Genomic DNA, 24,234 nt, shown 5'->3' with positions numbered 1-24,234 from the left:
GGAGATGGCTTTTCAGATGCACAATTCAGCTTGTAAGTTAGTGAACTGAGAGGTATTTCTCAAAGTTTAGTCCAAGACCCTCCTACGTCAGATATACCTGAAGAGCTTTTTAAAAACAGAACTTCAGGGCTTCCCTGGTGGCGCAGTGGTTGAGAGTCCGCCTGCCGATGCAGGGGACACGGATTCGTGCCCTGGTAGAGGAAGATCCCACATGGCGCGGAGCGGCTAGGCCCGTGAGCCGTGGCCGCTGAGCCTGCGTGTCCGGAGCCTGTGCTCCGCAATGGGAGAGGCCACAACAGTGAGACGCCCGCATACCGCAAAAAAAAAAAAAAAAAAAAAAAACAGAACTTCAGACCTATGAACCAAAACCTCCAGGGATAGAGCCCAGGAGTCTGCATTGTAACAAGCAAGTCAAGTGGCTCTTGTTCACATACAGGTTAAAACAACTGTAGTATTGCTAAGATTAAAAACATTGGTGACCCTTAAAAACAGTAAGTAGTTCAGCATAATGTACTAGCAGTATACACTAAGAAATATTATGTTGTACTAAAATGTTAGGTTTCATTTTCACAGCTTTTATTTTATAATGTATGCTTCTGTCGTGGAAGAGAGGCCTCCAGATCTCCAGCTTTTAGGAGAGAGCTTAGAGACAGGTACGGCCTGAAATGGTCCAGGTAAGCACATCACTGAACTATCACTGGTTCCTTGTTATGGGCTACAGACTGGGTGATGACCTGGTGATAATTAAGAGTATCTCTTGTCCTCATGGAGCATACACTCCAGTATGGGCGATGAGAATGTGATAATAACAGTTCATATTTGTCCAATGCTTACTATGTGGCCATTTACATGCATCGTTTCACTAACAACCCTATAAGAGACAGGCTCTTATGAAATTCATTCTCCAGGCAAGAAAGCTGAGGCTTAAAGGGCCTAAGTCCAAATGTCACAACCCAGGACTCCTAACCTCTGTGTCACCCTGCTTCCACAGAATCATGGAAGTGGGTCATGACTGACAGGCACCTTGAGTGTGAGGGCTGAGGAGTGCAACAGAAGGCAGAAACCATAAAGTGAGTAGGAACAACTGACACCATAAAGCAATTTGGGGACAATCTTGAAATTGCATCCATAGCCTTTCCTCTACTTGGGATTTGGTAGTTACGAGGCAGAGTTATTTCATGGCCCTACAAGTCTTCAGACAAATGCCTTACGCCTTCTGTTAGTGCAGACAGCTCTGCTAAGACAGCCTAACAATCCTGCATGTTTCCCTGCAGTATGTATGAGTTAGGCGATTTGATACTCAGAAGTGTGATGCAGGCCCGGCCTGTGGAAGGCCTGAGGCAGTAGCAGGCTGCAGGTGCTACCTGTGGTTGTCACAAGTTTTCACGTGAAGAGTCTTCCCTCCTGTGGGTGCTACCCACCTGGCTCCAAAGCTTGAGACATCAAGCTGCTCTCTCTCCTTGACTTCCTGATGATAATAAAATTGCCAGTTATAACGAAATGCCTTTTTCTTTGCATTTTTGTAGGTGACTCTGGAAACCCCAGCAGGCCATGATTACAAGGAAGAAAGCTATTGGGACTATAGACATCATCATGCTGAGTTAAGTAAGGTTTCCAATCCCGGGAAGCAGTGTCCAACCACAGCCACCAGGCTTCCCTGGAGCTGCTTGAGGCTCCTACACTGCCCAGTTCCCAGGACAATCCTCGAACCTCAGGACACACAGCATCCTGCGGAGCCGTACATCAAGGACACCCTACGTCAAGGACACAGGACAAAAACCCCGGAATCAACCAAGCCCCCATAGCAACTGTTGCCATGGGCTCTCCTAATCTAAACCGGACAGCGCCCCGACTCCATATTAGGTAAAATATTCAGCATGTAGCAACCTTGTAGCATCCTGACCAATCACCTAATGCCATCCTGCCAGCAGGAATTTTCTTTGTCTTAAGGCTATAAAAGTTGGCCACTAGTCCACAAAGGGGGTCGGGCTCTCCCTGGTCTATCAGGAAGTCACCCCACTGTGTTTGCAGTGCCCCTCAGTAACTCTGCTCTTTGTTCTCAAGAAACTCACTCTTTTCTAAAATACTTCAGGTCTGGAAATTCTTCTTCCAACCACGCATGGACCACAACACATCCCTGGACCCTTCCTGTCTGAGCTTCTCCTCTGATGCCCCATTACCATACCAAGTACCCTTGGACCAAAGTATGAGAGACCCAGATTCCCTGTTACCCTGCTAAACACCTTAGTATAAGGTTGGTTACACAGTCCTGAACCCCACCTGGTTCCAGCCACTGAAAGCTAGATCTCTCCTTGTAGATGCCATTGCTGATGGACTCCCTGGTCTTGTTTACTTGATTATTTTTTAACTGATGAACACACTCCCTCAACAGGATTTCTCACAAGAAACAAGTCAGTTTTTACTCCTACTCCTCTAACCAGAGGAATTTAAACCCAATCCAAGGAGCCCAAAGGAAACTGGTACTAAACCATCACTTCATCTTGTTCTTGCCCCCAACCAAAATTCATCCTTCCATTCCCACACCCACACTCACACCCACGATTTTGTGAACATCTGAGAACAGAACAAACACTTGGAGGAAAGGATGGAGCCATCAGAGTAATAGCACATGATAGGTTTTGTATTGGCAAATTAAAAGGTTACTTGCCCTCAAAACCCCAGGGCTTCCACACACCTCCCCAAGAACAGCATCAGGAGGTGGATTTTCACCAAATCCTTACTGAAATAAGAAAAGAAAAAAAAAACGGCGTTTTGTGAAATTAAATTTGTTCAATTTAAATTTCTTTTGGGGATCTGTTTTGATTAGCTACTGTCACAAATATCTTGGTGGTTTATTGCAATAGAAGTATACTTCTTACTGGGCTGGTAATTAAGCTATTGTATCTCTTCTCAAAACCCACCTTTCATACTCAGCTTTATGATGCTGGAGCTGGAATTCAGCAAACCACACTATGCTTTAATGGCTATTTCCTGAAGGTTCTAACAGTACGAGGTCCCACAAGGGGCCTGCAAGGCTGGAGGAGGAATAAGGGATGTGCTCCTTCATGGGCTTGTCTGGGGGTTTTGCTTGTTTTTTCATGTTTTTGTGGGTTGCTTTGTTTTGCTACACCCATCAATGTCACCTGAGCACCACTTCTTACCTGGCGGCAGCTGCTAGTTCTAGAAGCAGTTGGTTCCGGCTTCCAGTTTACTTCCTCTTTCCCAGAAGGAGCCTCACCAAGCTCCCAGAGATATCAGTAGCACACTGCAGGCCACCGTCCCCTCCTCAGAAGTCAGTTACGGCTCCACACTCGCCCACTCAGAATCCAGTGAAAATATTCCGGGTTGACAGTGGCCTTCCACATGGCCTTGTGGGCACTCCGGCTCCTGCTACCCTGTGACTCAGCCACTACCCGGGAACCCGGTCTTTCGCGGGAAGCTTAGCACCTGCCTCCACACGTGGAGGATGAGAGTGAGGAGGATTGTGGGGGATGAAAGTGAGGAGGATTGTGGGGGTTTTTACCGGCCAGGGCCGCGAGCAGTGAGCCTCACTTCTGCCCTATCCCCAGGGCCCGTGTAACTGCAAGGTACGCTGGGAACTGTAGTCCGTCTGTGGCTTGTGCTGAATGCAGGGCAGTCACTGCCCCAGTGTCCTTCCAACACTTGGATGTTAAAAACGTCCTTTCTTTTTTATTGGGAGGAGTTATTCGCACGCTCCCGGGACAGCAGGGCAGGTCCTGGCACTCACTGGTAAAGAAAGAACAAAATAATGACATTTGCAGCAATATGGATGGACCTAGAGATTGTCATACTGAGTGAAGTAAGTCAGACACAGGAAGAGAAATATCGTATGATATCACTTATATGTGGAATCTAAAAAAAGGGTACAAAGGAACTTATTTGCAAAACACAAGTAGAGTCAGGGATGTAGAAAACAAACTTATGGTTACCAGGGGATGGGGGTGGGGGATAAATTGGGAGATTGAGATTGATATATACACAGTACTATATATGAAATAGATAACTAATAAGAACCTCCTGTATAGCACAGGGAACTCTACTCAATACTCTGTAATGGCCTGTATGGGAAAAGAATCTAAAAAAAAAAAACAAAGAGTGAATATATGTATATGTATAACTGATTCACTTTGCTGTACGCCTGAAACTAACACAACACTGTAAATCAACTATAGGCCAATAAAATTGTTTTAATGTACTTTCATAACTTAGAGTAATAGTAGATAACAGGCTTTGTATTGGCAAAATAAAAGGTTACTTGCCCCCAAAACCCCAGCGCTCAGTATGTCAGTGAAATTCAAAAGACTGAGAACCACTGTTCCTTGCTAACACAGGTGGCCTCAGGTGCCCTTTTCATGCTCACATCAAGTGATGTCCTGGTTCTGTTTATGCTCATTTCCAAGTTACACTCTTTCCTCCTGAACACAGTGATGCCTAAAACATCTCTCCCACTATTGCACAGAAGACCTACATAAGTCATCCTTGATTCCTAACATCATGTTATGATTGCTCTCTGGTGAACTAGCATATTACAGGCTCCAGATGAGTGTTAAAACTGGAACAGCATTGGCCAAATTCTTTGAGCTCCCTGGAAGAGTTTTTCTATCCAAAAAAAAAAAAGAAAGAAGAATTACATAGTTTAGAATAGTCTTTAAGTTAGTTTTGGTATTATCCTCTTTTCTACCTTTTGTTAAACTTAGTTTCCAGATAGTTGGTTAAGTTAATGTAATTACACTTGGCTGTTTCATGAATCTTTGCAAACTATGAAATATTTTGCATGAATCCCTACCTACCCATAAATTACTGTTGAACCCATATCAGGTATAGGTCACTGTAAAAGTATAGGTCATCTGACCTTTAGAAGGCAACTCTGATTATGAGGCCCTCTTAGGATATCATCCTCTTGCCTACAAAATAAAAATGAGTTTAGCCTTTGGTGCTATTTCTATTTTAAAAAATAACAATGAACTAAGTTTTCAGGGTGAATAGACAGAGCCCTTGTAATTAGTGTAGGAAGAATTTTTTAAACCTAAGTCAGGACTGTGGGAAGTAAAGAGGCAATTAATAGTCTCTTTCTTTATATTCATAACAAAAACATTTAAAAGGAGAAACATCATGCCAGCAGTGTTTTTTATAGACAGCTACTATTTTTTTCTTTTTCTGTAACTCTTGCAAATCCAAGGTGAGCTAGACTGTGCCTGACAATTGCTAGACTATCTTAAGTTCCAATTGCCTCGTGAACATCAAAACCAATGCATTGAAGACCTCTAGAAACCTATACCTCTTCCATTTTTCCTCTCCTATTCAAAGACACATCAACATCCACCAAGTCACCAGAGCTAGAAAACTTAGAATCATTCTTGGCAGCCTCCCATGTACTATTTCTATACACATGTCTATCATTACATGCATGACATTGCATTGTATGTATTCATTATCATACTTGCCTCTCCTTCCAGCTACTGAAACATGGGAACCATTCCTTATTATTTTTTTTTTTAATCTCTCATGCTTAGTACAGTGCTGGCACAGAGTAACCACCAAGTAAGTGAACTTGAAATCGTCTACTTTCCGAGTTCTTTTTTTAAAAATAAATTTATTTATTTATGGCTGCGTTAAGTCTTCGTTGCTGCGTGTCGGCTTTCTCTAGTTTTGGTGAGCAGGAGCTACTCTTCATTGCGGTGCACCAGCTTCCCATTGCGGTGGCCTCTCTTGTTGCGGAGCACAGGCTCTAGGTGCGCAGGCTTCGGTAGTTGTGGCTCGCAGGCTCTAGAGTGCAGGCTCAGTAGTTGTGGCACATGGGCTTAGTTGCTCCGCGGCATGTGGGATCTTCCCGGACCAGGGCTCTTTATTTTTGGTCACTAAGTCCTGCCCATTGTTTCCCTGAAATATCTCTTGAATCCATCCTCTCCCTCCACATTCAGACCCTTGTCACACTCTCACTTGAACTATCCAGAATCTTCTATCAACTGTTCCCTCTGAGTCCAGACTCACCCCACCTCTATCTGCCCTCCAGACAGTTTCCACTTTATCTTTCCAAAATACAAGTCTAATCAAGCTACCCCTTTGCCTAACACTTTCAGTCATTCCCTAGCATCTAAAATCGGGTCCAAATTTCTTAGCATCATTCTCAACACAGCCTACCCCACCAAGTTCATCTCCAGAAACTTGCCCCTGTGTGTCCTAAGCTCTACCCATTCCAAACAACCGATCATTTAATCAAGAAATACTCCTTTGGGCCTCTGTGGTTTTTTCTTTCTCCTTCTTCCATTCAAAATTCCTTTCTGAGAAAACATTTTTTTGCCTCAGAAAACTCCTAATCATCCGTCAACACCTAGATTAAGTGTCACTTCTCTGAAGTCTAATTCTCCAAAATTCTCTAGTCCTCTTCCACTAAATTTTATGCCACTTAGGAATAGGAACCATGTCTAAATTATTATTGTATGCCTCGTGTCCAAATCAGTTTCTGACACCATCAGCATCAACAAATCTTTATTAAGAATAATTGCCAGCCAGGACCTAGGCTTCTTTGGTGTCTGAAATCCTAGTTGGTATCTTCACTTCTACAAAGGCTGGATTCCTGCTCTTCAGGATGACTCCCCCAAGTGTGTTATTATAGTACAAATTGGAAACCCTCCAGTACCTCTGCTCAAAGCCACAGACATAGTAACATCCCTTTTTAAGTAGCTAAGGTAAGTAAATTTACTTCTCTGCAAAAAATAAATAAATAAATAAAATAAAAACCTGCTGGTTGTATAAATCAGAGATGAAGTTAACACATAGTCCTTTTTGGGCTGATCTGCTTTCCTATGAAGATGGATTTGCTAAGAGAAAGGAAGGTGACAAGCTACGTGGGGCATGTAAGAAGCAAAATCCAAGACGTTGTGAGGATGTGTGTGTGTGCAAAGAAGTGGGTCTTACGTCTGGAGAACAGTAGGAAGCCTCTGGACTATGTGACGCAGGGAGGGGACATGATCAATTTGGGGTTTTATAAGGGTGACCATGGTTGCCGTGAAAAAAAGTTTGAAGTGGTGTGAGAGGGGTGTGAGAGACCAGTGAGGCCTTTGCCATTGTTTTTTGCAAAAAGTGATGGAAGTGAGGACTCTGAGAGCAGTAGGGCCAAAGAGAAGGGGGCAGAGTCAACAGATATTCAGGGGCAGAATTACCAGGGCTTTATAATGTTTGGGCCAGGCTGGGAAGGAAGCAGGTAGTGAGCAAGAGGTCCCTGTTTTTCAAAACTGAATGGAGGGAAGTGCTATTCCCTGAGATAGACGGGAAGGAGCAGATTTGGGGAGGAAATAAGTTTCATTTTGGACACGTATGTTTGAAGTATTTTTGACACTGTGAGGATGGTATGTAGACAGTTGAACATGCAGCTCTGGAGTTCAGAGGAGTGGTTTAGTCTGTACTGTTGATTCCATTAAAAAATTGTTAAATAAAATAGTTTGATGAAATATCTCACTTTTCAACCCATAAAAGGTGATGTCCAGAGTAGCATAAGTAGAGCAAGAAAGATTTCTCCAGAATTCAGTTTTTACCAGTCACAGCTCCATCCTTGTAGAACTTCAGGCTGCCAACCCCTCCAGAAAAGACTGCATTCCCCAGTTATTTTATTTTTTTTATTGGAGAAATATATGCATTAGAAAAGTTCCCTATCATTTTATTCTCCAGAAATAACCACTGCTAAGTTTTCCTTTTTTTTTTTTTTTTTTTTTTTTGTGGTTCGCGGGCCTCTCACTGACGTGGCCTCTCCCGCTGCGGAGCACAAGCTCCGGTCGCGCAGGCTCAGCGGCCATGGCTCACGGGCCCAGCCACTCTGCGGCATGTGGGATCCTCCCGGACCGGGGCACGAACCCGCATCCCCTGAATCGGCAGGCGGACTCTCAACCACTGCGCCACCAGGGAAGCCCTCCCAACTTATTTTAGAAATGCTGTGGGACGTGGTATTGTTTTTACAAACCCTGCTAAATGACCGTCTGCCTTTGCCACACTTGCCTGCCCGTTTCTCTGCCCCTTTGGCGGGGATGGTCTTAAAATTTCAATCCTTTCTGATTTATATCGCCATCTACTGGCCACTTCCTTGATCTGCAGCCACATGATCTTGAGCCCAGAGCAGACCTAATTAACCTGTAGTCACACACCCCAGTGTCTGTAGGGGCCATGTTTAAACTGAGTCACTGCCCAGCTCCATCCTACTGTCATGTGGAAATAACCAATATTGCTGGAGTTAACAATTTTTAAGAGAAACTGAAACTGTAAGGGTTTTTTTTTCCTAATGAAATCTCTGTACTTCTAAATGTCTAGCTCAGATTTTTTTTTCAGAAGACCACCTGGGCCAAGAAAAACCTCTTACAGTCCCCATTTGTTCCATGGACCATCAATTTGTGACTTTTGGTCTCATGGGTGGCACATGGACAGCATTCATGTATTCATTCATGACTCACCCCTAACTGATACCCTTTCCTACTGAATCTGAATGTATCCTCAGAATCTATCTCAACACAATCCTCCAGGGAGATAATGTTCCAAATATTCAGATCTGCATATGAGTTTAAACTTACCTGCCACGTCTATTCTAGTGGTAACCACAGAATAAATGCTATTCCTCAGAAACATGAGAACATCACAAAATGCCCCAAAGTCCCTCCCTTTGCCTCCTTTCAAGAAAAACTGCCCTGGGCTTCCCTGGTGGTACAGTGGTTGAGAGTCCACCTGCCGATGCAGGGGACACGGGTTCGTGCCCCGGTCCGGGAAGATCCCACATGCCGCGGAGCGGCTTGGCCCGTGAGCCATGGCTGCTGAGCCTGCGCGTCCAGAGAGGCCACAACAGTGAGAGGCCCGTGTACCCCCCCCCCAAAAAAAGAGAAACTACCCTGAAGCACACACACAAATGCCAGGATTCTTTCGGTGCCTATTTCTATTAGCAGGTATTGTGTTAGCTGAGTCTACAAACTATTCCCATTTCCTTTGCACCTTGCCTCTGCTTGGTGACCTTTTAAACAGCACTGAAGTTCAGTTGAATCAACATCTTTTTCTTTTTCTAAACACCTTGTTCCTGATTAAAAGCTGGACCTGGACACTTTTCTCTACATAATTCTCTAATGCAATGATAATTGATGGAAAAGCCTTTTCATACCCTGACCTCAGAACTCAAGGGCACTGGGAGAATCTGCAAGCCCTTGTACTTTCTGCAAATTGACTCACTTTGTTTTCACCTGAGTATAAATGAATTGAAGAAAGAGTTCCTATTTATTCCAATTAGTAAAAAACAATCATTTTCCCATGTAAAATTAAAGCTTAGCAGACACCTTTCCTTGGGAAGACATGAAGCCGAACACTTTTCATTTAAGCCAAACAAGAGCATTAAGAAGATATATTCCTTCAGAGCTGTACTCCTTCAGGGTCCTTCAATGCCAGTTGTTGGCTTACTTTTTAGCCAAAGTAAAAGATCTTTTTGCTGCTTTCTTGAAGGGTCACCATTAAGAAAAGAATCAGCATTAGGCTTCCCTGGTGGCGCAGTGGTTGAGAGTCTGCCTGGGGATGCGGGTTTGTGCCCCGGTCTGGGAGGATCCCACATGCCGCGGAGCGGCTGGGCCCGTGAGCCATGGCCGCTGAGCCTGCGCGTCCGGGAGGAGGAATTAGAGTCTCATATCTTGGAGAGTGGTTGTATTAGTTTGCTACAGCTGCCATAACAAACCGCCACAGACTGGGTGGCATAAACAACAGAAGTTTATTTTCTCACAATTCTGGCGGCTAGAAGTTCAAGATCAAAGTGTCAGAAGGCTTGGTCCCTCCTGAGGGCCTCTGTCTTTGGCTTGTAGATGGCCACCCTCTCTCTGTGTCTCCACATGAACTTCCCTCAGTGTCTGTCTGTGTCTCCACATGAACTTCCCTCAGTGTCTGTCTGTGTCCTAATCTCCTCTTATAAGGATGCCAGTCATATTGGATTAAGGGCCACCCAAATGATCTCATATTAACCTAATTACCTCTTTAAACACCCTAACTCCAAATACTATCACATTCTGAGGTCCTGAGTGTTAGGACTTCAACATATAAGTTTGAGGGGAGGGGACACAATTCATCCCATAAGGGTGGTCTTGAGGATAGTCTATATTAGAGCAGAGTTTAAGTGTTTAGTGACAAGTAATAGAAACTAATTCATGCCAGTGTGAGCAAATCATCATCATAATCATCAAAAGAAAAAAATGGGGGCTTCCCTGGTGGCACAGTGGTTGAGAGTCCACCTGCTGATGCAGGGGACACGGGTTCGTGCCCCGGTCCGGGAAGATCCCACATGCCGCGGAGCAGCTGCGCCTGTGAGCCATGGCCGCTGAGCCTGTGCGTCCGGAGCCTGTGCTCCGCAACGGGAGAGGCCACAACAGTGAGAGGCCCGCATACCGCAAAAAAAAACAAAAACAAAAAACAAAAATAACAAAAAAACGTAAGAAAAAACTCTGAGGCATAAAAACAATCACGCCTCAAGAAGGAAGGAACCAGAAACTGAAAAACTCTCAGGATACTCTCCTTCTCCTCCCTGCTCTCTCTGCAAACAGGCATATTCTCTCTCCACACACCTCCTTTCTCTTCTCCTCATTCCACAGGATAGAAAATGGTCCCTAGACTGCCAAGCTTCCCTAGGAAGGTCCTGCTGTTTATCCAGACTGGCTAGAAAAACTTCAGGACCTATTTCCAGGGTGAGAATCTGATGGTCCCAGCTGAGGTCAGGTGTTCACCATGGTCCAATTAGTTATAACCATGGCGATGTGGTCACCTGTTTCACACCTGACTCGTCTGGGCTCACCGCTGTGAACTGGGGTGGTTCCCATAGGAAAGGGGGGTGGAGATACAAGATCACTGGCCTCTGAATAGGGTAGATGTTCTAAAACTTGCCACTGGGTGGATAAAGATATTTTTTCTGCGTGCCCCACTCTTTTTTTGTCAGACGGTAGTACCTGTTTCTCTCCTGCTAGCTAGCCTAGCTAGATATTTCTCCTCTTGACGCATAGACAATAGGTAACTATAGCAACTGGTGGTACAGGTAATTGCAATAAAACATTGCCCGGGGTTAGAAGCCATGGAGACAGTGATCCCTACATTCAACTGGGACATTAGTTCACAGCTAAGGTGAGTTTCCTGTCTCGAGAACAATCAGTGTTTTACCTTTTAAAATAAAGAAAAGTGTGTGTGCCACAATTCTGTCTGAAAGCTCAGGCACTGAAGTGGGCCCAGGAGATGCAATTTCAAACAAGGCTCACCTTTTCATCTTCCAGATCCATGGCTTGGTTAGGTCTCCGGTACCTCTAATCTTCTCCTTTGTCATCTTGGCTTCAGCTGCCCACCACTTCCAGAAGCAGGCTGATGAGGAAAGACACAGGTTCAATAACATCACCTTTAGACTGGCTAAGACAGCATTCCCTTGGGAATTCCCTGGAGGTCCAGTGGTTAAGACTCCATGCTGCCACTGCAGGGGGCACAGGTTCGATTCCTAGTCGGGGAATTAAGATCCCACATGCCATACAGCACAGCCAAAAAAAATTTTTTTAGTAAATTTTAAAAAGACAGAATTCCCTCAATGTGGTCAATTCATCCTCCGAAGTTCCAGCCAGTAGGGTAGGCATCCCAGAACCTTTTGACTCAAAGTGATCTCCCTCCTCACTCACTCTCACCTGAATTCAAGGACACAAGGACAGTATCCTTCCCTCTCTCTATTTTAAAGTACACATCAAATTGGAGTGACTCACTTTGGAATCGCTGGCATAAAGAAACAGACACAATCCAGGGTTTTACGGACTCGTGCCCTCTCTTGCCAGTCATTTGGGAGACAGCTGAGGGATAACACATGGATCCTGGAGCCAGGCTGCCTAGATTCAAAGCTCTACTACTTACTAGCTCTACCTCAGACAAGTTATCAACCTCTCTGTGCTCAGGTTCCTGATCATTAATGCACCAATGTACATAAAGTGCTTAGAGCTATGTAGTTTATTGCTGCTATTATTACTACTGTTAAAGATCTGTCCTGAAGAGCCACCTCGGGTTGGTCTGTGACAAATGTAAGGGGCACTATTCTCCATTCTTCAGTCGAGGCTCCCAGCTCTCCTGCCTGTTTTTATTGTCTCCTCCCCAGCACACAAGCATCTGGGGGCCTCATGCAGACTTCCCCATCAGGCCCCACCCAGAACTCCCTCCCATGGCAGCCATACTCTCTGAAAGTGCTGACTCTCTGAGAGAGAGGTAGTTCCCCCATCTTTGGAAAGAATATCCTCAAGGTCTTCTGTCTCCTTTTGTAAGAGCTTTTTCTACTCTTTCTCCAATAACCCCCATGCATCTACAGTTAATCAGGTTATACCAATTTACTAATTATCTTCCAAAGCTGTCCCCTGCCCTCCATACTCACTGCAACTGTCTGAGTTTGGACCCTCACCTGCACCTGTCATCTCTCACCTGCACCATGACATCAGCTTTCCTACTGGGTCACGCTACCAATTTTGTCTCCAATCTGCTGTCTGTAGTGCTAGCATAGGGCTTGTTCTAAAATTTTGATTTGACCACAGATTAAATATTTTTCCAGATTAGATTTTAAGGCTCCCTACTGCCAGAGAGGTATATTTCAAAGTTCTTTGTATGGCCCAGAAACACCCTCCTGACCCCTACCCACTTTTTCAGTCTAATCTCCTATCACTGCACTTACCCATCACCTACACTTTAGCCACAGAAAGCCACACGCTATTGCCATTTTGCTCTAAGTATTCCTATGTGTGGTGTTGTTACTTCCAGCTGGAGTATCCCAGATTTCCACCAATCCACCTGGCTAACTCTTATCCATTTTTCATGATTCAACTCAGCAGATATCTCCTCTAAAAGCCTTCTATGGTTCCCCCCAGAAATAATCAATTACACTCTCCTTAATACAACATACATGAAAAAGCACTGTAAATATTAGTTTTCTAGACTCCCCCCACTCTTTAAATCACTTTATTGAGGTATAGTTAACATGTAAAAGTATAAGAAAATCCTACAACTCCACAGCCAAATTTAAAACTGGGCAAAGGACCTGAACAGGCATTTCTCCAATGATGACATAAACTTGGCCAAAGGAATATGAAAAGGTGCTCAACATCATTAATCATCAGGGAAATGCAAACCACAACCCCAATGAAATATAACCTCAGACCTGTTAGGATAGATATTATTTTAAAAAAAAAAAAAAAAGAGGTAACAAGTGTTGGCATGGATGTGGGGAAAAGGGGACCTTGGTACACTACTGGTGGAAATGTAAAATGTTACCGCCATTATGGAGAACAGTATGGAGGCTTCTACCCCACTTTACTGTAAACTCTTTGAGGTCAGGAATTACCTTGTATTGGTCTTAGTATTTCCCTCAGCACCAACCCCAGAAAAGAGTATGAGCTATAATAAACATTGGACAAGTGAAGGAATGAGGGAGGAAGGAGGGAGGTGTTATCCTTTACATACAGCAATAATAGTACTACAACGCTATCGACAGACTTTATCTTTTGGATATGTTTCCAAACACTGGGATGTGTCATATAGATATATCCATATATTCTCATCCTTGTTACCTTGGAACTAATGATTACAGTATGGCTGAGAGAGAGGTTAGAGCAGTCTCTGACTAGGGACAAAGCCAACCGGCTCCACCCTTAAGGAAATTCTGATCTTGGCCTCCTTATTAGCATTGCTCACTCACTCCCCAGCTGAGCCCAGAGCCTTGAATGAGGTCAGCTGGCAGCACAGCCCGGCGCTGGGATTGAGAAATGTAGCCCAAATCTGCTCCAACCTGCAATGAAACCGGAAAAGCACATGTGCTACATGTCAGTGGATGGAAATCTTTTCCTCCCTTCCTGCCTTCTTTCCTTCCCTCCTTCCCTTCCTTCCTTTCTTTGATACACATCTGCAAATGTGGTGCTAGCGTAAAACGACCCTTGAAACTAACAACTTTGGTGGTTGATTAAACTCTTCAGTTTCACTCCCCTGCTAATCAACTACCAAAGCCTTCGACATGGCGCACCACCTCAGAGAGGGTTTATCACTTAATTACTATAAAACGACCCCACAGGTTAATGCATGCTTGATCTCGAAGGAGTGGCAGTGACCATTGTGTTTTTATATCAATTGCACAGTAAGAAACAAGGATAGAGAATTCAGGCGTAGAAATATGACACAAGGTCTGATTTAAGGGGATGTGCTTTCTTGGGACTCAAGAAACGCATCCTTGGCTCCCACTACCGCGCCCCGACACTTGACCTACCATTTTGCTGTAATCTGAAATTTTAGGACCAGAAATGTATTCCTTTGGGTTTTTCCTATTAAAAGGCAAATATCATGTAGGATGGATCACATATCAAACTATGGTCAATCATTTATGTCTCAGATAAGTCTAGATTAATTGAGCCATTTTTCTAGGGCACTGGAGTTTATAGAGAATTGAAAGAGAGTAGCTGGAGGCAATGACCTGAGTAGCTGGGGCAGGACCACCACCAAGGGTGGAAAACAAGGCAAAAGAGGAAGGAGGGTCGGAGAAAGCAAGTTTCATATCTGTACCTCCTGCTTGGCATTGATAAAACTGTGGACAATTGTGTGGAAATAATAGGTTGAGGAGTCTGACTGTAGCTGGCATCCTATTCTGCAGGATTGAGTTACTGAAATTTTCTGCCACTGATTTTGCATCACTAGCATCCCAAGAATGAGGCAGCATGAATTCCAACTCAGTGTTTCCCTTTATACAGGTATATGCTTCTGACAAGCTCTGGGTAAATAATTTTTCACAAGTCAAATCGTAATGTAGGTATTCTAGGGGAGAATTAATGAGGAGATCAACTGGAACAGTGAAAATGTCTTGACTATTTTGTAGAAATGCTTGCTTTCCTACATCAGCCTTGCTTGCGAAGAAGTACACTTACAGTGTGTTTGCCTCTCTCTCTGAAAGGCAGAATGTTTAGAACTCTGTGACAACTACTGATTTAATTTACAAAATGCCTGTTCAGGTGGGCAAGGATCTGCAGGAGCGCCCTGATGATCTCATTATGCCTGTGTGGTGTGCATGAAGTGAATACGATCATCCCCAAACTGCTAAAAGGTTGTTCTTCTGACAAGTTGGTAAAGGAATGAGCAGTCAGTCTCCTCTCTTGGTAAACAGAGAAGATGCCAAGAACTAGATAAGAGGCTTCTTTCAGCTACAGGCTCTTATAGTGAGAACTGACAAAAAGTGTATTTGAACAAAAGCCTCGGTTGCATTGAAATAGTTACTAGAAACTCAAGAAGAATGATGTGTATCATTGTGGTAAATGAAGTTAGACACTCAACTTGCTTGCAACGTGGGTCAACAACCTAAAGGATGTTGTGAATAGAAAAGCATGCTCTGTATCTCATCAACTTAACTGGGTTTGCACAAGATGATCCTTTCATTCAATAAGGAAAATAACTGGCTTTTTAGGCAGTACCTTGGGGACAAAGTGAAGTATGCCCCCAAAGAACAAGGGTGCCCACTGAAAAGTAAACCAAATAAATCAACACGGAACAGGAGAAAGCAAAAAGTCTACCGAGTGCTTTCTGATGCATAATCAATGCTATTGGCACAATGGAACCTTACCTTGACCCAAAAGAAATATTCTTCAAAGCTATCTGCATCCTTTTGCTTTGAATCCTTATTCAACAATCTGCTGATTGATAACTCAGCTCAATGCCTGGTAAAGGGGCCATCCAGGCACAGGCAGGAGTTCTCTCTTGTTGTAAATAATCACATTGGCATTCTAGTTTATCCATCAATCTCAGGTGAATTGACTTAGTGAGTAGCCATCACTTGAAATCTGGTCAATTCTAAGTATACTGATAAGCCCAGTTTCTGTAGCCCCTTACACAGCAGTACATTTACACAGCTGCTGCTACAAAGCACCAAGAAGCCTTTCTATGGCTTTATCCTTTCCTTTACCATTGATCTTTTTCCATTCTTTCACCATTGCTTAAAAGGTTAATTTCCCCTAATGGTTTGACCCATAGGCAGTATCTCTACAATACCAAAAGAGCTAGTTGACCTCTTTGACTTGTTCAATGAAAAACCCAGCCATAATGGTTATTTGGCAGCACAGGCAGAGTTGCAAGGCTAGACTTGAGGTTAACAATAAAACCTGAGGTTAAAATTTTTAGTGCAATAGACCCCTTTAGGAATCTGATAAAAGCTTTGGAGTTTGGGGTGGTCCGTGCATCCCATCTACAGAGTGCTATTTAAGAAACCTGATCTCATGCAAACCCGTCATTTTGTCCATGGGCAAACTGAGGCTTTGTGAAGGGAAATGACTAACCCACGGTTACACAACTAGTTACAGGCAGAAACAGAATTAGGTCTTTAACATCTTCAATCAACGTTCAACTGACCAAATTTTTTTTTTTCAAGTCATATTGACCTCAATTAGACACAGCAATAATGTGGAAATTCTGCTTGGGCACCCACCTCTCCTGAGACAGGAAAAAAGCTCCAACAAGATCTCTTCCCCCAGCTGACCCCCATTCTCTCAGCCAAGCTGCACTGAGTCATCCCGCTCTTCAGTCTTTATTCCTATCTTTTAAAATGGGAGCTGAAAGAGGGAAATAGCTGACCAACCCAATCTGGAGAAGATTCCAGAAGTTATTAGTGCTCCCTCCTGCAACCTGAACTACATATGCAAACTTTAGGTTTGTCCTGTGATTTCAGTCGAATAAATGTGAGACCATGAAACGAGAATAGCCACTCTATCTGAATTCACTAGGCTGGTCAACGAAAACAGGTCATCTTAGGGACCCAGGAAGGCTTCTCCTAAAGCAATTTCTCTGTAAAATATTAACTAACATTTCTATGATGTCTTATATTTCATAAAGTGCTTTCAGGTACATAAATTAACTAAGGAAGGAAAAATAAAAGGGAGCGAGGGATTAGCAAATCTTTAACAATAAATGATTATTCCCGAAACAGCTCTGAAATAAAGATCTCTCTTTTTAACTCGTAAGGAATCAGACTCAGAATGGCTAAGTATTTTGCATGAAGTCACAAAGTAACTAGCGGAGCCAGGACTCAAATCCTGACATCTGAGTACAGTCTTATTTGCTAGATGACAAATTGAGGTTCTAAGAGGTTATGTCACTCCTTCTATTCATCCACTGCCTAAGTTATGGTGTTTGTATTTGAACTCGCATCTTTGGATCCTAAAGCAAGCCTTTCGTTCTGTTGAGTTAATGTTTCTCAACATTCTCTGCAAAGCACCTAAATAAGAATCACCAGCTGCCTGTTCTTTAGGAAAAATAGGTCTTGAGTACGGATTCTCAAAATGTTGCACTTGGACAGACAGCTGAGAATACTTGTTAGAAATACAAGTTCTCAGGTGCCACCCAGGACCTACTGCATCAGACAGTCTGGGGGTGGGGGCCGGGAATCTGTGTTATAAGTGCTCCAGGTGATTCTGATGCCTGCTAAAATCAGAGAACCACTCACTGATCTAGTGGCATTCTTTCCCTTAACCCCCCCCCCCCCAAGACAACTCATTTTTACCTGGACCTTTTCTAGATCAAACAATTCTAACACGTGTACCCTGACTTAAAAAGCACTGAAACGTATTCAGTACTTGATCTAAGTCCATCATACTTCGCAAGACTCCAAACCCTGTGGCATCTGATTCTACCACATAATTTCACTTTAATCTTTTTCTCAAACACTCTCAGAAATCTGAGGACTCAAGAATCTGCTGAAAATCATGGACATAGAGAACAGACTGGTGGTTGTCTCAGGGGAGGGGTTGCAGGAGGGATAGAATGGGAGGTTAGGGTTAGCAGATGTAAGCTTTTATATATAGAGTGTATAAACAACAAGGTCCTACTGTATAGCATGGGGAACTATAATCAATATCCTATGATAAACCATAATGGAAAAGGATATTTAAAAAAAGAATGTATATATATGTATAACTGAACCACTTTGCTGTACAGCAGAAATTAATACAACATTGTAAATCAACTAACTTCGATTAAAAAAAAAAAGAATCTGCTGAAAGAACTCAACCCTGAACGTGTCCTCAGAGACTGTTCCTAATGCAGAGGAAAAAGATGCCCAACAATATCATTTGCTTAGGAACATTTCACAACTCTGAACATAATTTTTAATGGAGATGCTTAGATTAGAAAATAGAGTTTCCTCCAAGAGAACCCACCAGGGTAGGTTGTAAGGCTTTGTTTCAAAGCTGAGCTTGGCGACATGACATTGATGTGTGGGCCTTTCACAGTTTACTTACGTTTTGGTGGGTGGTTTGTTTTATGACATTAAATGTTCTTCTCAAGCAGGTGTTGGCTGGATAGAATAAAACTAATTAGTTTGATCTTGGGGACAACTGAGCCTATGTGACTGGATTTCAGACAGTGTCCACGTTTGTTACTTGTTTGAATTACGCAAGCAGTCTAACAAGGGGTGAAAATGTATTACTTTTCCCAGAGTGTGCTATATTTTATCACGGAAAACACAATCAGTGGTACCAAATGCAAGTATAATGTTTGCTGGTTAAACCAACACCATCCTGCAACTCCCAATTTTATTGCTTAGCAATTGAATTTACCCGAGATGGGGCTGTGGGTTAAGCTTTCACAAGGAATGATGCAACACTACCACCATGTGGTTCCCAGATGCAAATGGCTGGGACAGAAGTAATATTCATCCTCATTGAAATAGATGCACTGCTTCCTGGGCCTCCCAACAAGCTTAACTTTTGCATTTTCAGCTTAGAATTCAGCTAGAAGAGGAGAGATAAGGCCTTCTTCCAGATGGACACAAAGTATTAATCAGAAAGTGCAGTAGTAAAAAAAAAAAAAAAAGTGCTGTAGTGCCTGGGTAATCAGGTAACCCTAGGAACCCCCATATTCACCTCTCCTTCAATTCATTCTGTTCTCTCCCCACTGTGTTCCTTTCTTGTTAGCAGCTATTGTTTGACTGCAGCTTAATTTCCGCACATTCCTGAATCTCAGCTGCTGGCCATTCAATGGTGCCCCCCTGAACTCAAAGTATAGGTCCCATTCCCGTTATGTGTCTCTAGGTTTCACAAAGCCCACGTCCAACCATTAGGAACCAACTCTTATCCTGGTCTGTAAGAGGGAAAAAAAGAAAGAGAAGGAAAAAGACGGGAGATTCAGAAAACTAACAATGATCACTTCAGCAGTTGACTTGCCTGTTCTTGGACATTTCTTATCTCTCTATTAATCATGTAGGAGTTTTTAGTTAGTATGAACATCAAAGACTCTCACAAACCATCTGTAACTTTAGGGAAAAAAAGAATTATTTTCCTAAATAAGTTAACGATATATCTCAGGAAGCTTATTTGCAAAGAACAATCCCTAAAACTTGCATTAGTGTACCTTTAGGGTTCCAATATCGTATGGTTACTTACAATCAACTAACGAAAACTGAGCATGTACTATGTGCCAGGCGTAAGTCATGTGTTACTGATAATACACAAAACAGACATGGCCCCAGCTCTCATGTTGCTCACATCCAGGAAGGAAAACACTTAATTTAAAAAATTACAGGGGCTTCCCTGGTGGCGCAGTTGTTGAGAGTCCGCCTGCCGATGCAGGGGACATGGGTTCGTGCCCCGGTCCGGGAAGATCCCACATGCCGTGGAGCGGCTGGGCCCATGAGCCATGGCCGCTGAACCTGCGCGTCCGGAGCCTGTGCTCCGCAACGGGAGAGGCCACAACAGTGAGAGGCCCCCGTGCCCCCCCCCCAAAAAAAAAATTACAGATGAGATCTGTTCTATAAAGAAGTACAAAGTGTAACTGTTGGCTCCCCCTGAGAGATTTTCTCACCTCTCCCAAAAGGAGGCAGTAAGGGGTAGCAGAAGGAGCATAAGTCTTAAATCAGATCTAGGTTCGAATTCAAACCTTCTCACCCGCCAACTGGGGACCTGGGTAGGACTCTTGAAGCTTAAGTTCTCTTTTCAATAGAATCAATACATAAATCTCTAGTTCACGGGGCTAGTAAAAGGACTAAATGAGATATTGCACGAAAAGATGTGCAAGCTCTTGGCACAGGGTGGTAGCCCTCTACCCCTTTCAACCAGCATACTTCTGATGAAGAAAAATCTGGTTGTCCTGATTTTTACAGTTTCCCCCTATTACTGATGGCCCTACCGCACACCAAGCCCTGGCTAGGTCCTCCAGGTCCGTGCTACTGCTAATTCCCAGGTTAGGAGTAGAACTTTGGTCTTTTTAAATGCTGCCTTCGAAACTAAATACACACACACAAACACACACACTCACACACACAGTTCTTGTCTGGAAACCTCATTATTTGCAGCGGTGATGGAGAATCTGTTTTGCTCCCATAGTATGGCTGACAGATTTGGTGTTTTCTCGTTTAAATAGGTAAATTCAAAGTGGCTTTTATCTTTGTCCCTGGAGATGAGTTGACATTTAATGCAAAATGAGGCATTTGGGCTGACCATGTGAAGGCAGAGTAGGGGTATTTTCTAAGAGAATAAGCACATTTGCTTGTCTGCTCAGATCTGCTGGCCAGCAGCTTTGGTCAAACCATCGCACTAGTTCTCGCAGCTCACTCTCACCTCACCTGAAGCAACCGGGAAGCTTTCCTCCCCCCGTCCCTCCACCTTGGGAGGCACTGCTTCCTGCTGACACCTATATCAACAGAGGTCTAACTTTGGAGCTTACAGAGAAAGCTAGGACATGTTCATTCCCAGAGCATTTAAAGAAACATAAAACACACCCACACCGTGTAGCAGGATCAATATTCACTTACACTATACTCAGATGTACAGAAACCAAGAGCCTTTTATTCCTCTGTAATTGATCTGCTTCCCTTGAAGACCTTCACCAGGCTGATGGCAGGAGAAGAAAATGAAAGGTTTGTCCAGCCTAGTAATTTAGTCTTGTTTGGTATCCCATCTCGGCTGGGATGGCTTGGATACATGCTGTTTCAGAGTCTGCACCTCCCTTTCCTCTGCTCCTCCTAAGGTGGCACCTTAAAGCCGGAAAGGAAGGGTGTGGCTTTGTGACCTCATGGGGGCAGAGGGGAGATGGCCGGGGTCCTTGAGATGTCAGCCAGCATCTGCTGCGGAGGGCCCAGGCTGGGTTGACCCCTGGACTGGAGACCACTGAGTCATGAACCTATGCTCTGGACATTCTGCTGGTGCCTCTGAGTCTGTTGCTGGCATCACTCAGGGTCTGTTGGACTCGCCTGACCTCAGTTCCTGGTGGCACAGTGGACACACCCCTGAGACTTGGCCAGGAAGCACTGCCCTGCTGTCCTCAGCAACACTGGCTCCTCTGCCCACCAAAGCGGCCCAGGCTCCCCAGGCAGGCTCTGCAAAATTCAGTGGCCAGCCCTGCGGACGTGAGGAAATCCTAGGTCCCTTTCAGTCACTTGAGAATTAAGCCTGGTTCAGAAGAAGCAGGCCCTCCTAGGCCTAACCTGGCTGTGCTGACCAGTGTCTTCTGATGAAGCTGTCCACAGGTTCCTGCCAAGGCAGCCTGAGAAACAAATCTACACCCAGAATCCCAACTTACTGCTGGTTACACACACACACACACACACACACACACACACTCTTCCCATCCCCAGGGCTCAGGCCCAGAAGAAAGGAGATCTCACCCCTTCTTCACTTCCTGTCTCCCCTCCTCTTCTCCCCATCCCCCATGCCAGAGGAGTAGACCACGGATTTTCCATTACCTCTATAAATTATCCTCCTTCTGGACATCAAGTCTTGTGCCCTACCTGTCCTAGGCAGAAGGAGGTGCCTCTACACTTGGAAAATCTTTATGCTTTGATCCATTGAGGCCTCCTCTCGGTAAGCTGGGAGTGAGAGGAACTCCTATGAAAGGAGCCCTAGACTTCTTTTCCCCTCTGGAAAAATGTCTTATCTTACTGCAGAATCAAACATACTACTTTAAATACCAAACCTGGAATATTAACTCCTTCTTTCCCTTTGCACCCCTGTTGTAACCTTTCTAAGAGGTAGGAAGATGCCTCAAGTAAACTAGGGAGATGATTACATGGAGGGAAGTGTAAAATAAAAAAACATTTCAATATATCCCCTTGTTGTACTACCCCAGCTCTTCAGCTAAATCCTCCAGATCCTTACTGAATACCTGCTACATTCTCAGCATTTGAGAAAGGATACAGGAAGTACAGAAGAGACATAAGACATGGCCGCCACCTCAGGGAACTTTCAGTCTAATGGTAAGAGAGACTTGCGAATAATCAAAGGAAAGACCTGACTTGCACAAATGGGTGGTGAGGGCTATAAAGTGCTCCAGCTGCCAGTTCAGAAGCCACTCTCGGGACTTCTCTGGTGGTCCAGTGGTAAAAAATCCACCTTCCAATACAGGGGACGTGGGTTCGATCCCTGGCTGGGGAACTAAGATCCCATCCCACATGCTGCGGGGCAGCTAAGCCCGCGCGCCTCAACTAGAGAGAGAAACCCCGCACACCACAACTAGAGAGAAGCCTGCACGCTGCAACAAAAGATCCTGCATGCCTCAACTAAGACCCGACACAGCCAAAGATAAAATAAAATAAATAAATATTTTTTTAAAAAAAAAGAAGGTACCCTCCTGACCCCTGATTTCCTTCTTCCTCTGGTATTGTGAGTTTCTTCTTCTTCTTTTTTTTTTTTTTAATCTATCTGCTGTTTGAAAGAAAAGCACTGAAGCAGAGAGAAAGCAAGCAACCACTGCATGCTAGTGTCTGCAGACAACCCTATTGTCAGGAACCATCAGTTCCCCAGGGGAACAGGGGAGTAGATGAGGACATCTACTGGGTCTCAATTTTGCATATGCAATTTGTGCCCATAATTATGTTGGTTACTGCACGGGTCACATAAAGCTTGACCAAGCAAACAGCCACTAATTAAATGCTATGCAAAATGTCTCATTCCTGTGCAGGCTTCTATATGTGAAATATAGTCTACTGAAAAAGAAATCTCACATCAAGTGATTTTCACTTGTCTGCTCCACCTGACCTCTCTCTTAAGAGGTCAGTAAGACCTCTTAAGAGAATGGTACACATAGATTTTTTTTAAGTCAACTTTCACAGAGAGAAGACTTAAAAGGACAGAACTAAATATTGCCAGTAATTACTCTGGATCACGTGTGTGTGTGTGTGCGTGTGTGTGTGTGTGTGTGTGTGTATGCTTTTAAGATTAACATCAACATTTAATAAGCCAAACAGAGCATGAAAAAGAGTAACGTTTAGAAATCGAAATCTTAGGCGATGCTGATACTGGTGTTGTAAAGGTGAATACAAATCAGAAATAAGAAAAAAAATCAATTCACCCTGAGGCAAAGAAAATGGAAAGACACCTTCCTCCAACTCCCTTTTTTCTTTGAGCATTTACCTTAAAACTCATCACTGTAAGCTCTTTCTCTGCCTCCTCGAAATGTATGTAAATTTTTTAGAAGCTAAATAAGCCTCTTGCCAATCTTACAATCCAGGGATGTTTCCTCGAGGATCAGGGAGCCATCTCTTTAAAAAGTAATTATCAAGAAAGATAGAGCTGTGATTTATGTCATAAAGTCTTCTGCCTATGTTTTCCTCTAAGAGTTTTATAGTGTCTGGCTTTACATTTAGGTCTTTAATCCATTTTGAGTTTATTTTTGTGTATGGTGTTAGGGAGTGTTCTAATTTCATTCTTTTACAGGTAGCTGTCCAGTTTTCCCAGCACCACTTATTGAAGAGGCTGTCTTTTCTCCATTGTATATTCTTGCCTCCTTTATTTAAAAAAAGGTGACCATATGTGTGTGGGTTTATCTCTGGGCTTTCTATCCTGTTCCATTGATCTATATATCTGTTTTTGTGCCAGTACCATACTGCCTTTATTACTGTAGCTTTGTAGTATAGTCTGAAGTCTGGAACCTGATTCCTCCAGCTCTGTTTTTCTTTCTCAAGATTGCTTTGGCTATTTGGGGTCTTTTGTGTTTCCATACCAATAGTGAAATTTTTTGCTCTAGTTCTGTGAAAAATGCCATTGGTAGTTTGATAGCGATTGCATTGAATCTGTAGATTGCTTTGGGTAGTAGAGTCATTTTCACAATGTTGATTCTTCCAATCCAAGAACATGGTATATCTCTCCATCTGTTTGTATCATCTTTAATTTCTTTCTTCAGTGTCTTATAGTTTTCTGCATACAGGTCTTTTGTCTCCTTAGGTAGGTTTATTCCTAGGTATTTTAT

General features: G+C 43.6%; 1 protein-coding gene across 4 annotated transcripts in view; it reads right to left on the bottom strand.

Moving 5' to 3' along the window:
• Window positions 1–2,753: 2,753 nt before the first annotated feature.
• The window catches only part of IFTAP (intraflagellar transport associated protein), a 97,775-nt gene continuing 76,294 nt past the window's right edge, over window positions 2,754–24,234 (bottom strand). For 2 of the 4 annotated variants that reach the window (XM_073808789.1, XM_073808790.1), the window contains exons 8-9: window positions 11,274–11,373; window positions 2,754–3,747 (exon numbers count right to left, since the gene is read on the bottom strand). In XM_073808789.1, coding sequence (XP_073664890.1) covers window positions 3,549–3,747; window positions 11,274–11,373 — 299 coding nt within the window. In that variant the 3' untranslated portion in view covers window positions 2,754–3,548. The remainder of the gene's footprint in view (window positions 3,748–11,273; window positions 11,374–24,234) is intronic. The other 2 variants (XM_073808787.1, XM_073808788.1) reach the window with 2 other exon arrangements.

This window comes from Tursiops truncatus, chromosome 8 (genome assembly GCF_011762595.2).
Source record: "Tursiops truncatus isolate mTurTru1 chromosome 8, mTurTru1.mat.Y, whole genome shotgun sequence".
Classification (NCBI taxonomy): domain Eukaryota; kingdom Metazoa; phylum Chordata; class Mammalia; order Artiodactyla; family Delphinidae; genus Tursiops; species Tursiops truncatus.
Note: the sequence above shows the minus strand (reverse complement) of the source record. Positions and strands in the feature narration are given on the sequence as shown.